Raw genomic sequence first — 14,534 nt, forward strand, 5'->3', positions numbered from 1 at the left:
GAACTGTAGATGTTAAGAATGTGTATGGATGGGTCCTGCTTCCTAAGTGGGAGGAGAGTCACCATAGCATACGAGTAAGCCGGGTTGCATTCGAGATCCACCAAATTGGCGGTGTAATTTCGATGCACGCAAAGTGCCGTTTGCGCGTCCTTTTGATACACGGTATAGTTTGTAAGGGCGGCGTGCTCGCCCGGCTCCTGTAGAGCCACTACCGCGGGTAAATGGGGATAGGTTTCTAAGTGGAGCCGGAGAGCAGCCCGCTTAGTGCGAGCCCGAAATCCCCGGCAGTTCCATTGGAGGATTGTGAAAGGGTCCAAATTAGCGCGGGCGCGGCGCGTACTACAGGCGTTGCCCGCCATCATGGGTATTAGAATTTTGGGTAGCCTCCAGGAGAGCAGAGAGATCCAGAGGTGCTCCACCACTCGATCCGGGGCTTGCCGCTGGTGTTGCAGTCAAAATGGTAGGCTGCCTATTAGCCTCAGCCATTTGGGGAAGTGGCCGGGGCGTCTGAGGTTTATTAACCCGCTTCAGTTTGGGGGTGGGACGACGGGTGCTGGAAGCGAGTTGGGGCAGCTGGGCCACTATCATGCCCAGGATGCTGGCGAATACGGTTTGGAGGGCGGCAGCCAAGCGATCCTCGATAGTAGTTACTATGGAGGCCACCTGGCCCTCCAGGCTATTTAGCCGCGCCTCAATCGGAGCGAGGATTGCCGTGGTGTCCCTTTGTTCCGAGGAGGCACTATCCATCGCTTCCGGCGCCTGCCCAGAAGGTGTCGGATTAGGTGGGGGCGGGCGGTTGGCGAGCGCCTCCATTGCACGTGTCAACGAGGCCACTTGGGCCCGGAGCTGTTTAATTTCGAATTGTTCCCGTGTGGGGGCGGAAGAAGTTGGAGGTTTGGGTGGGTTCTGGGGGGGTACGGTTTGGGAGGCTGCCCCGCCCGAGCCGCTCACCTGGGGTCCTTGTCGGACGTGAGCGGCCCATGTGGCATCCCCTTGGGCAGCAGGCAGGGGTGGCAGCGGGTGCGGTGTAGGGGAGGCAGGTGAGCCCTGGCTCGAGGTGGACCTCGCGGCGGGAGGTCCGGCCGGGGTGGGGCCTCGCTTGGAGGGCCCGGGAGCACCCGCGCCAGGTTGCGGGGGTGGAGTAGGTTTGGTGGCAGGGGCCTGGGCCCCCTGCGGTGAAGTCCCGGTGGTCGGCTTCCTCGGCTTCCGTGTTCTCCAGCGTTTTTTGCGTTTCTTGGAGCCGGTTTGGTTCTCCGGTGGAAGAGTGGATGGTTTTGGTGGTGGTGCCCTGTAACGTTCCCTACAGCATCGGTCCCCGGTGACGTGGAGTCCGGCGCATAGAGCACATTTCGGCGTGCACTCGTGAGGCGCGCGAGCACCATCCATGAGTGGCACCGTGTTGCCACAGGTATCACAGAGGTCCGGTTTAGGGCCAGGGCAGGCGTCGGGTCGATGCCCAACTGAGCCACACTGGTTGCAGGCTGGTACAGTTTTTCTATATGGCTGCACCGGGATCAGCAGGGCGTCATAGGTGACGTACCTGGGCTTCACCTTGCCGGCAAAAGTGAGCCGCACCTTGTTGGAGGTGCCCAAACGCCGGATGTGGAGGATTTCGCCTTCCGGCCAGTAGAATCGTTGGCGAAGTTCGGCTTCCGAGTCGGAGCTGCGCACTGTCACCACTCCGTAGCAGGAGTCTTCGGTGTCCGCGCGCAAATACCCGAACAGGGGCACCGGTCCGACGGACGAGGGAACTGTCAGTTCACCGATCAGTTTGTCCGCAATAAGCGGATGTGGGGTGTATGCCAGGATGAGGTTTTGTTCCCGCACCATCACGACTGTGACCATCTGGTTCGCGTTCGCTCCGAGGTGGGCGATGAGCGCGCTGCCGGCTCCGTTCTCGGGGAAAACGGCGGTGAGGGACAGTTGAGTCCTTGGTTTAATAACGACAACAAAATCGGTTGCCTTCGGCTTCGGCAGAGGTTGAGGTTGCCACGAGGGCCGCTTCTTCCCCTGTTGCGGGCCCGCGGAGCGCGGCGCAGGCGGTGGAATTTTGGAGGAGGAGCGGTCTGCCGTGTCGACAGCTGCGGCCGGGGCTGCAGCCGGGGAGGCCGCGTTGGCGGATGCCGCCACTGCCGCGTCGCTCGCTCGCTCGCGTCTTGCCACCGTGGCAACAAGCGCGGTGCTTTTAAAGGTTTGGGGCAGCTCCGGCCTGCTGTCCGAGGCTGGGATGGTAGTCCACATCATGCTGTGGGGGTCGTATCAGGTGTAGGTGTCCGCCACGGTGACGGTCGTGGTGCGGGACGGATCGCCCATTCTGCCAGGAGGTGCCATGGGCGTGGCCGCCTCCGGCGTCCAGATGTAAATCGCCCGTACAAGTTGTGAAATGGGTCCACTTGCCGAAATGGGGTGTCCAGATGAACCGGATCACATTCCGGTGACGGTGGTGAGATTTTCGTGAGGGTCCGAAGAGGTGATCAGGGGTTCCGATCGAAAAACGATGGAGCCGAAACGCTGCATGTCCGAAACGGTTGCGCGCTCGCAGCGCCCCCCTCACCTGGGCGCCGTCAGTCCCGTTCGTCTACGTCTCGGCGTCCCTCGTCCCCATCATACTCAGGCCCCTTCTCGGGAAACTAACCAATGCAGCCTCTGGAGGTGAGGCTGCGTTCACGACCTTGACTGCAAAACTTCTGTTGACCCTTGCTCCTAAACGAAACCTGATCGAAGTTTTTGTTGACCATGTGCCCGTTAAAGCCCTCATCGGCACTGGAGCTCAGGTGTCGGTCATGCGCTCCGACCTTCGTAGCCATCTTCGAAAAGTGCTAACGCGCACCGAGTCGCCTACCCTACGAGTAGCCAACGGCAGCACAACAGCCGGAATGGGAATACGTACAGCCCGTATTACCATCGCCGACCGCTCAACGTTAGTTCTGTTCACTGTACTTGCGGAGTGCCCTCACGAGTTGATTCTCGGAATGGACTTTTTGACTGTTCACTCTGCGCTGATTAACTAATCAACCGGTATTCTGAGGCTTGAGCTACCCCAGTGCTGTGCCGACACCACCGCAGATATCCAGTCCCGACTTCGCTGCACTGAATTTGTTTGGCTGCAACCTGATGCTGCGACTTATGTGCTCACGTCGCCTTGCCCGCCACTTCGGGATGGTAATTATGTCGTGTCCCCACTTGATGACGTCCTGCTAGAGCACCAAATAACTCTCCCTAGCTCCATCATTACGCTCACCAACAACCGTGCGTGGCTTCCTCTCCTGAACTTTGGCTCGTCTCGTCCCCACAAGCTCTTCCTGAGGGTGTGTCTCTCGCTGTGTAGTCCCCTTTGAAAGAGTCCCGAATGTCTGCTCTCAGCTGTGAACAACCATCTGAGTTCGCTCAACTTTCGGCTCCGATGATGCCATCTAACGACAAGTTCGCCAAAATGATAGCTCCGTACCTACGACCTTCTTACGCTGACGCCCTCCACCGCGTTTTGATCTCCTACGAAGACATATTTGATTTCGACAATTGCCCGCCGGGTCGAACCGACATCGTCACCCGTTCGGCCCACACAGGTGACGCTCCGCCCATCCATAGGTGTCTCTATCGTGTGTCGGCGGCAGAACGTCACGTCATACAAACAGAGGTCGAGAAAATGCTCTCTAAGGACATTATCGATACCTCCTTCTGTCCGTGGGCATCCCCTGTCGTTTTAGTAAAAAGAAGGACAATACTTGGAGGTTCTGCATAGATAATCATCATCTGAACAAAATCCCGGCAAAGGATATTTACCGCTTCCGTGTATTGATGACGCCCTGGACTGCTTACATGGTGCCAGTTATTTCTCTTCGATAGATTTACGTTATGGCTACTGGCAAATCGCAGTCGATGACGGAGATCGCGAGAAGACGGCCTTCGTCACCCCAGATGGTCTCTACCAATTCAAAGTGATGCCTTTTGGACTATGTAATCCACCAGCCACATTCGAATGCATGATGGACTCTCTTCTACGTAGTTTTAAATGGTCCACATGCCTAGGTTACCTTGATGACGTTATTGTTTTTTCACCGACGTTTTACAGCCATCTCCATCGGCTTTCGGCCATCCTTGACGTCTTCCGACGAGCAGGCCTGCAGCTCGATTCGGCGAAATGTCATTTCGGCCGTCGTCAATTACGAGTCCTCAGTCACCTGGTGGACGCTACTGGCATACAACCTGATCCCAACAAAGTGCGCGCAGTCCGAGAGTTTCCACCTCCTCGTGTCTCTGCTGATGCCCGAAGTTTCCTGGGGCTGTGTTCCTACTTCAGACGATTTATTGAGAACTTCGCCGACATCACTCGTCCTCTCACCAACCTTCTCAAAAAGGACAGCCCATTCCGTTGGGGACCAGAGCAAGCTCAGGCATTTTGAACGCTTACGTATCGCCTTGTAAATCCGCCCGTTCTGGGTCATTTTGATCGTCTGCTTACACTGAAGTTCGTACGGATGCAAGTGGCCATGGCCTTTGCGCTACTTTGTCTGAATGACAGCGGGAGATGAATCGTGTAATAGCTTACGCTAGCCGCCTTCTATCACCCTCGGAGCGCAATTGCTCGATCACAGAACGTGAATGCCTCGCCCTTGTTTGGGCCTTTGCCAAGTTTCGCCCATACTTGTTCGGACGACAGTTCACCGTGGTAACAGACCATCATGCCTTATGTTTGCTCTCCTCACTCAAAGACCCTACGGGACGCCTCGGTCGCTGGGCTTTACGCCTTCAAGTATTCACATTTTCTGTGTCGTACAAATCTGGGCGGCTACACAAGGACGCCGACTTCCTCTCCCGTTATCCCATCGACCCACCTGACACCGCAGAAACTGATTCGGATGCCTGTGTTTTGTCGCTCAGCGACTTCCTACACGTCACCGACGAGCAGCGTCGTGACCCATATTTGCGATCTCTTGTACAACGCCTCACCTCAGAACAACGAAACGGTCCCCTCCGTACGTTTGTTCTGCACGACGGTACCTTATATCGACGCAATGACAGCACACGGTGCTGAACTGCTTCTCGTTGTCCCTCAGCATCTGCTACCATCTATTCTCTCGCAATTGCACGATGCTCCCACCGCTGGACGTTTGGGTGTTTACCAAACTTACGATCGCGTGCGCAGGTGTTTCTTCTGGCCTGGCCTATACCGGTCTCTTCGGCGCTACGTCGCCTCCTGCGAGCACTGCCAACGCCGCAGAAAAGCCCCCTCTCCCACACCCGCTGGTTACCTTCAGCCTATAGCTGTCCCCAGCGAACCATTCTTCCGTGTTGGCCTGGACCTCCTTGGCCCTTTCCCGACGTCGTCCGCGGGAACAAGTGCGTGGCCGTAGTGACTGATTATGCCACACGTTATGCCGTCACGCGAGCCCTCCCTACCAGCTGTGCAACCGATTTCACTGACTTCCTCCTCCATCAAGTCATCTTGCACCATGGTCCTCCTCGTCAGCTGCTGACTGATCGAGGTCGCTGTTTCCTTTCGAAAGTTGTCGACGACATTCTCCGCTCTTGTGGAACGTCCCACAAGTTCAGCACTGCTTACCATCCTCAGCATCTGCGCATGAGCTCAAAGGCTCGACCTATTCTATTAGAGAAGACTTTTTTGTTGCGACCAGGTTAGCAAGCCGAGAGTTACTTGAATTTGCCAAGATGCAGGATAAAAGAGGCAAGCTGGTCTTTGATAAACTTCAGATTGATCAAAAAACGTATGTGCATGATAGTGCGACAGACTCTGTTATAGCACCTGCTAGATAGCTAGGCAGGGAAAAAATAACTCGGGCAAAACCTAGACCTAGTCGCAGCCGTTCTCAAATATTATCTTTATTTATTACTAATCATCGAAGCCTTCTTCCGAAACGTGATGATCTGTGTTCCTTCTTGGAAGGTGCTGATAGCGACATTGTCGCACTTACGGAAACCTGGTTGCAAAATATTTGCCAATCCTAATAAGTATAGCCTATATAGACATGACCGCACAGCTAAAAAAGGCGGTGGTGTTCTTATAGCTACCAAAAAAAATTAGCGCCGTTCCTGGTGAATACCGACTCCTGCCTTGAAATAGTGTGGGCCGCCTCTACTACATCGAAAGCAAAGATACTGGTTGGCGTCTGCTACCGTCCGCCGGATTCTAATAGTTCCTTCATTGACAATCTTCGAAGTTCCATTACTTCGGCTATCCTTAAAAACCCAGCCGACATTATTTACCTGGTTGGTGACTTTAACTTTCCGCAAATAGAATGGTCTCAATTGTCATCTTGCCAAAATGCAACAGAGCTCATAAATCTCACCTTAGACTTCAATTTTTTCCAAGTAATTAATCAGCCAACTCGCGGCACTAATATTCTAGATCTCGTTTTCTGCAATGCTCCCGAGTCAATTGGTGATGTTTTATACCTTGACGGCTTTAGTGATCACAGGCTTATCCAATTACAACTTACCATTCCTTTTGCATTTCAAGGTAGGGCTATCATGCAACTCCGCGATTACAATCGAGCTAATTATAAGGATATCAATATTGCACTTAACAAATTTTTCGTTCAGACATTTTTCCCTTCGTTTCTTGATAGGACTGTTGAGCAGAACTGGCTGCTTTTTAAGAACGTGCTAAAAAATTTAGTGCACCAATACGTTCCCGTGGTGTCAATTTCCAATGATAAAGCTAATCCCTGGTTCAAAAAACATCTTAATCGTCATCGTAATAAAAAGAAGCGTCTGTACAGAAAAGCTAAGCTTGCACCTACATCATCGGCTTGGAAAAAATATCGCGAATGCTTAAAAAAAAATTATCGCGAATGCTTAAAAAAAAAAAAAACTTGGTGTAGACCAAAATTAGCACGGGAGGGTAAGGCAACTTGACGAATATGAGTGTCTGGTCATGTAATGAATAACGTGAAAATCCTGTCGCGTACGTCGTCAAACCCTTTCCTCCAGACACGTGTGGCACATGCCCGTTTACCACGGGCCGTGGTATACGGGTATGCGCCACAGGTGTTTGAAAGTTTATACCTACCAAAGAACGGCGACAACAGGCATTGGTAAAAACCGACACCTGCAGCATAGACCCGATGAATGCAAAGAATAAAAATCAGGACCTCAGCAGGAATCGAACCCAAGCAATCTGCGTGGCAGTCAGGTATTCTTCCACAGAGCCATGCCAGGTCCGGAAACTGCTTTGGAAAAACGCCCTATGCAATCGTAATGTCGGTGCAACGCCAATTGTGGTTGTGGTGCTGGCTATCTAATTTTATAACAAAGCAGTAAGCGCTAAGTATTTACTCCTACGACGCATGCGTCATGTCAGGTTAACGTCTGTGGTTCCAGTGTTGGCTCCGCTTTTATAGCTGTCTAATAAACATTACATTTGTATTCCTATAATTCAGCAAGCTATATTAAAGCGTTGCTCGACCGCGGATGAATACGCTAGCGAAAGTTATGTACGATATTCACATCATCGCGCCATCAAGTGCACTTCGTTTCGATAATACTGACGTATGTGCTCTACCGTGAGTGCTGACGTTACGTCAGACCATAAGTTGCCCTTTAAACACCAGTGTTGTCGACGTGCCTGGTAAGCCCGCGATGTGCACACAACTACTAACTTACTAAATCACGTCGACCCACCTCGTAACGCTTGGCTCAAAGCAAAAAAAAAAAGTGGTATAGAGCTACTCGCTGACTGCTTCGCATGAAACCGATTCCCACAAGGTGTGGGATCTGCCGAATTGTTTGCCCTGCTGTTATTTGCTGTTTTTTGCCGTGTGTAAAAAAAGGAAACTGAGGGGAAAAAAAAGCTCTCTAACTGCACTGTACTCTTTTTTCTCGTATTTTTTCCTTGTTATTTGTTTCCCTGTATTTATTGATGTATTTTTCACTTTCACTTTATTTCCTTAAAGGCCCCGAGTGGGGGCATTACATAAGGGGTGGGTGTACAGTAAGGTTGCATGATACATGACCATTGAGGATGAGAAGTGTGATTTCACAGCATCAATGAAAGCATCTGGGTTGGCGGTGGCAACGATGGCGCGGAGAAGGCCATTTCAATCTATAATGGTGCGTGGGAAAAAAGAAGACGAGAAGGTGAGAGTACGGGTTTGAGGACGAGCAACACTTAAGCAATGACCTGTATGAAGGGATATGCGAGCAGACGGTGAGATGTAAGGTGGCTGATGGAAGGTTTTGTGAACCAGGGATTGGCTGGCAGTGCGACGGCGGCAGGAAAAAGCGGGCAGGCCAGTTTCCGCCTTTAATGAGGATACACTAACGTTATACGAATATGATGAGTGAATGAACCTGATGGCGCGGTTCTGCACCATTTCTAATGCGTATATGAGATAAGATTGATGAGGATTCCAGATTGCGGAAGCGTACTCAAGTTTCGGACGAATTAAAGCTTTGTAGGCGATAAGTATAACGTGAGGAGGAGAGCTTCGTAAATGACGTCTGATAAAGCCTAGGGTTTTGTTTCTGGATGAGATGATGTTAGACACATGTGGAAACCAAATGAGATCTTTGGAGATAGTTACACCGAGGTATTTGAAGGTACTAACAGATTCAATAGGAGTGCTAGCAATTTTGTACGGATAGAGGAGAGGGCTTCGCGAGCGGGTGACGGACATTGCTTTACATTTACTGGGATTCAGGACCATAAACCAGCGATCGCACTCATTCAGGATTTTAGTTAAACTGCTCTGTAGAAAGGCCTTGTCAGAGGTATTTCTTACTGACTGGTAAATAACGCAATCGTCTGCGAACATACGAATAGAGCAAGTAACTTCCAAAGGTAGGTCATTGATATATATCACGAACAATAGGGGACCCAGAACGGAGCCCTGGGGGACGCCGGGGGATACAGGGACAGGGCTAGAAGCTGTGTTATTGATACGCACACACTAAGACCGACTGGTAAGGAGTACTTTAAAGGGGTACTGACACGAATATTTTCAGTTGTCGTTTTTTGCGTCAAATGAAAGGCCAAGCCCTCAAGAGCCTAGAAAAGGTAGTGATAAGCGCGAGCGCGCCCTGAAAAAGTAATTACAGTATGTTTTTAAAAGCTAGTTTCGGTTCCTTCTGTACCCTGACGTCGCAACACGGTATGAGCTTCTCGTCACGTGCTCGCACAATATATAGTGACGTTTCCACGCACAAGCGGCCATTTTGGAAGTTTTGATGACGTACAAGCGGCCATCTTGGAAGTTTCGGTACCTAACGTCATCACAACAAGCCAGACTTCTGCGTGAAGTCACCGGAATTCGTACTGTAGCCTCACGTCAAGCTAGTGTCGATGTCAGTAGGTGCGCCATGGAAAAATTGACTTTAATATCAAATTAAAATATCTTATTTGCATTTGCTGAGCTTCACACTTGCTCAGAGCTGTCTCTGCATACAGGAGATATGTATGGCAGAGTAAACTCACCTTCGAAAAAAGGTGTCAGTACCCTTTTAACCCATCGTATGACATCTGGACGCAAGCCTAAATGGGAAAGTTTCAACAGCAAGCGTTGATGTGGTACCTTGTCGAAGGCTTTAGCATAGTCAAGGAATATTGCGTCTACCTGTATGTTAGAGTCCATGTTTAAATGCAGATCACGAAGAAAAAGAGCGAGTTGTGTTTCGCAGGACAGTCCCTTGCGAAAACCATGCTGTGATGAATGGAAAAAACTGTTGGAATCGAGGAAGTTCACGATGTTAGTGTAAATGATATGTTCCATGATTTTACACGGTATGCTGGTTATGGAGATGGGCCGGTAGTTTAATGGTGAAACTCTGTTACCTGACTTGTAGACTGGAACGACCTTGCCCACCTTCCATTCGTTTGGTAGAGTGCCTGATGATAGAGACTGCGAGAACAACAAGGTTAAGAGTGCGGCAGAAATATGCTTAGTGTTTTTTAACAGTTTAGAAGTGATGTCATCAACACCTGCGGACGACGAAACCTTTAGCTTTTCAATCAGTGATGCGACGCCTTCGGCCGAGAAATTTATAGCCGGCATTATTGACATGGTAGGAGTAGAACACTCAGGTAGAGGGGCGTCTGGCTCAGCTGTGAAAACGGACGAAAACGCGGCGTTGAATGTATTAGCGCACTCAGAATCTGAAAGAATATCACCCTGATCAGTATAGATACGGATAGTGCGGTTGGGCTGAGGGTTAACGGTCTGCCAGAATTTACGGGGGTTATCGGTTATCATACGGGGAAGGTCCGAGTGAAAAAAGGAATGTTTACGTTGACGAACTGCTGCGAGATATGCGCGTTCAGCTTGATAGTACCTGTCCCACAAGTCGGCATTTGGTTTAAACTTCGCTGTACGAAAGAGCCGCTTCTTTTTGTTCTCAAGTGTTTTCAGGGTTTTGGTGTACCACGGTTTATGACGATTAGAAGGAATAGTGGTGACTGGAATATATTTATCGGCTAAAACATTAATCTTGTCCTGAAATAATGACCAGTTTTGTTGCACAGAGTGATTGTCAAATGTCGACTCATAGGACTGATAAAATTTATGCAGTTCGTCGTTTATGGCCGAGTAGTTACCTTTATTGTAGAGGCGGATTTTTTTTGCTGGTGAATGGTGCAATTGTGGTTTGAGGGAAATGTGGCATGAATTACTTTATGGTCGCTTATTTCTTTAAGGTAACTAATTGATGACATGTATTCGGGATGCGATGTCAGAATAAGGTCAAGCGTGTTGGCACAATCTTGCGTGACACGAGTTGGTTCTTTTATCAGTTGGGTCAGATTATGGTTAAGGCAGAAGCCCAGAAATTCAGCAACTTCCGAGTTACCTGTAGCTAACTGCGTAGTCGACCAATCAGTAGTGGGGTAATTAAAGTCGCCGAAAAGCAAGATGCATGCATTAGGGTGCCTCTTGGCTAAGTCACTCAAAATATTGTTAAGTTTGCTGGGAAAATCGGGATGATGAGTAGGGGGCCTGTAGCACACGCCAAGGATAATAGATGAAGGTTCTGTACGGGAGATTAGCCACAGAATCTCGAGGTCACTTGATATATTGATAGGGCAACAGGATAATTCAGTATGAACGGCGATTAATACCCCACCTCCTCTACCACCGTGCCTGTCTTTTCGAAATATATCAAAGTTGGGAAAGTTGTTCGAAATTTCAGCATCTGCGATGTCACTGGAAAGCCATGTCTCGGTTAGTACGAGTACATTACTATCGGATGATGACACCAGATTCGACACTACTTCACGTTTTGGAAGGAAACTGCGAATGTTAGAGAAGATAACCGAGAGTGAAACGGTGGCACGGGGCAAGCGAGTGGGATGGCTGCGCGGCTGACGGGCGTGACGAGATAGCTATAGTTGTTCTTGCACGCTTTGTGAAGCTTCATCAAAGAAGAAGCGACGTGGGCCGATGTGTAGCGTTTTGTATCGAAGTGAGTAAGGCATGGACTTGATTTTTGCAAAGGCGACAAGGTGTTTACGTGCGTTTTGTACCCGCTGGGAAAAATCCTACCCAATGGTGTATGTGGTACCTTTCAACTTACGAGCGTTAGTAAGGATCGCCTCTTTCGTCTTAAAGGCACAAAATCTGACAATGATGGGACGATTACGGCCAGAGTTATGGCGACCCAAGCGATGCGCTCTCTCTATTTCTTTTGTGTCGACTGTTAAATTTAGGTGTTCGGAACAAAGTTGAATGATTGCTTCTTCGGTGTGCGCACGCGATTCAGATGAAGAATCGGGGATACCATAAAATATCAGGTTGTTACGACGGGACCGATTTTCGGCGTCATCAAAACGGCTTTCTAAGTTAGAAACAGGATACACAGAGCTTTTTCGATTTACACGTCCCGGACGGCTCCGGACGGCCCCGGACGCCGGCGCTGCATTCGTTTTTCTCAGGGACCAACGGGAAGCTCCGCCCACAGGTCTGGGACCGCTCGGATGCATCTTCGTTTTTCGCGTGCCTGGCGGCCTGCGGACGGCCCGGGACTGTCCGAACGATTTCTTTCTGGCAGCTGGCAGACGACGGCGCGGTACGTCACGCGTGCGGCCATCTTAAGCTGGACACGGGAAGTTTTTGACGTGCTCTTGCTCTCGTTTTGCTTTTCTGTCCACTTCTCGAACGTTTCCGGATTTCACGTTGTTTCCGCACCCATTTCTTGCCATCGGAGTTGCGAGCCGCGTCGAGCATGTTCGTGTTTCTGTAGGTCGGTGAAACACGCGCGGTGCTCGCGAGAAAAAAACAGCGACGGAACGCCCACGTGCATCTTCGATGCGCGCGTGCTTCAGTAGTTTGCTTGGTAAGCTGTGCCACAACACAAACAGGTATCCTTCACGGCCTAACCGTCGTTGCGGTCGAGATTGGGTCGGTGTTGTGGCTGGTGTTGCAGCCATAGACGGAGCAGACGGCGTAGCAGACGCCATAGCGGACGCGGCCGCAGCATTTCAAGCACGAGTGCGCAGACGGCCCGTCGGGCGGCTCGGGACTCTTGAATCACGTGATAACGGCGCCGTGTGACGTAGTTACCTTTGAGCCGAGACGTCCGCGGGCCGCCGGCGACTGGTCCGGGACGCGTCCGGGACTTGGTAAATCGAAGAAGCTCACAGTTTCGGCGTTGACAGTCTGTACGGTTCCAAGCTGCTGCCTCAAGTGCTCGATGTGTTCACAACTGGCTTCAACAGAAGCCACACGCTTAGCAAGCTTGGCGATAGTGTATTGGTGGTAACAAGTTGTGCCTTAATATCTTTAATTTCCGTAATGACAGTTGTTTGACGGGCAGTTAGCTTACGCAGCTCGGCCAGAATCGCCGCATTATCTGGCCCGGGGTTCGACTCGATATCACCCGCGACTAGCAGCAAGGAACGCACAACAGCTCCACACTCACAACAAGTAGCAAACAGGCGCTGCGGGCTCGGCAGCTGGAGTAAAAGGTAATTGCTCGACGTTTTTGCGTATAGGCTGTATGAAGGACCAACCTGCATGATGAAGTGCAGAGGGTTAGTGGTCACTCTCGCAGAACAGCTGCCGAGCCCACAAGGCGATGCCGACGGGGGCGGTGGCTTTATAGCTTGGGGAACGGTTGATGTCGTTGCCGATGAGGCCTTCCAAGCTGTGCCGAGGACCAAGTACTGAGATAGTGGCATAGCTTGCAGCGTTGAATCCTGAGTACTGTCCAGCCAAGTCCCACATGTGGAAATCTGGGCAGGTCCACGGGACGGTAGCGCGCGCAACAGTGATGCGCACGTTGATGATCCAGACAGCGCAGGAAAGAACATCAGAGCGATGGCGTGACGAATAACCTGCATGATGAAGTGCAGAGGGTTAGTGATCACTCTCGCAGAACAGCTGCCGAGCCCACAAGGCGATGCCGACGGGGGCGGTGGCTTTATAGCTTGGGGAACGGTTGATGTCGTTGCCGATGAGGCCTTCCAAGCTGTGCCGAGGACCAAGTACTGAGATAGTGGCATAGCTTGCAGCGTTGAATCCTGAGTACTGTCCAGCCAAGTCCCACATGTGGAAATCTGGGCAGGTCCACGGGACGGTAGCGCGCGCAACAGTGATGCGCACGTTGATGATCCAGACAGCGCAGGAAAGAACATCAGAGCGATGGCGTGACGAATAACCTGCATGATGAAGTGCAGAGGGTTAGTGGTCACTCTCCCAGAACAGCTGCCAAGCCCACAAGGCGATGCCAACGGGGGCGGTGGCTTTATAGCTTGGGGAACAACTGATGTCGTTGCCGATGAGGCCTTCCAAGCTGTGCCGAGGACCAAGTACTGAGATAGTGGCATAGCTTGCAGCGTTGAATCCTGAGTACTGTTCAGCCAAGTCCCACATGTGGAAATCTGGGCAGATCTACGGGACGGTAGCGTGCGCACCAGTGATGCGCACGTTGATGATCCAGGCAGCGCAGGAAAGAACATCAGAGCGATGGCATGACGAATAACCTGCATGATGAAGTGCAAAGGGTTAGTGGTCACTCTCGCAGAACAGCTGCCGAGTCCATTTTTCTCTGACATTATGCTTTGTACTTGGTCCCCTTACTCAATGCCCTGTTGGGCCCTGTAAGGTATCATGAAAAAATAAATAAATTCGCGTCGACGTCGAACACAAGACGTGGGATGGCATCCTTCCGTACATGACCTTCGCATACAACATGGGCGTGCAAGAAACGATGCAGATGACGCCTTATAATTGGTCTACGGAAGGAACACGGTAACGACGATGGGTGCCATGCTACCCAACATTACCGACGAAGAAAACCTCGGCGTCACCGTCTACCTACAGCGCGCCGAAGAAGCCAGACAACTCACCCGTCTGCGCATGAAGAACCAGCAAATGAACGACAGCCGTCAAAACAATTTTGGACGATGACATATGGAATACCAACCGGGCGACCGTGTGTGGGTCTGGACGCCAAGACACCGACGAGGACTTAGCGAAAAGCTTCTTTGACGATACTACGGACCGTGCCGCTTCGACGTCTCGGTACACTAGACTACGAGGTTGTCCCCGACCAGTGATGCCAACCCTAGAGACAGGCCCGTAGCC

At 51.1% G+C, this 14,534-nt stretch overlaps 2 protein-coding genes across 2 annotated transcripts; both read right to left on the reverse strand.

Annotated features, from left to right (window-relative positions):
* Positions 1-339: 339 nt before the first annotated feature.
* LOC119382246 (uncharacterized) lies at positions 340-2,244 on the reverse strand. Its single transcript, XM_037649956.1, has one exon. It carries the CDS (start codon positions 2,242-2,244, stop codon positions 340-342), a length of 1,905 nt encoding a protein of 634 aa, XP_037505884.1.
* Positions 2,245-2,259: 15 nt separating this feature from the next.
* Positions 2,260-13,645, reverse strand: LOC119382247 (uncharacterized). The gene is made up of 3 exons (XM_049413056.1): positions 12,959-13,645; positions 9,456-9,857; positions 2,260-2,343 (listed from the first exon to the last, which is right to left on the reverse strand). The coding sequence occupies exons 1-3, from the start codon at positions 13,610-13,612 to the stop codon at positions 2,260-2,262; spliced, it is 1,140 nt and encodes a 379-aa protein (XP_049269013.1). The 5' UTR covers positions 13,613-13,645.
* Positions 13,646-14,534: the final 889 nt, after the last annotated feature.

Source organism: Rhipicephalus sanguineus, chromosome 2 (genome assembly GCF_013339695.2).
Source record: "Rhipicephalus sanguineus isolate Rsan-2018 chromosome 2, BIME_Rsan_1.4, whole genome shotgun sequence".
NCBI lineage: Eukaryota > Metazoa > Arthropoda > Arachnida > Ixodida > Ixodidae > Rhipicephalus > Rhipicephalus sanguineus.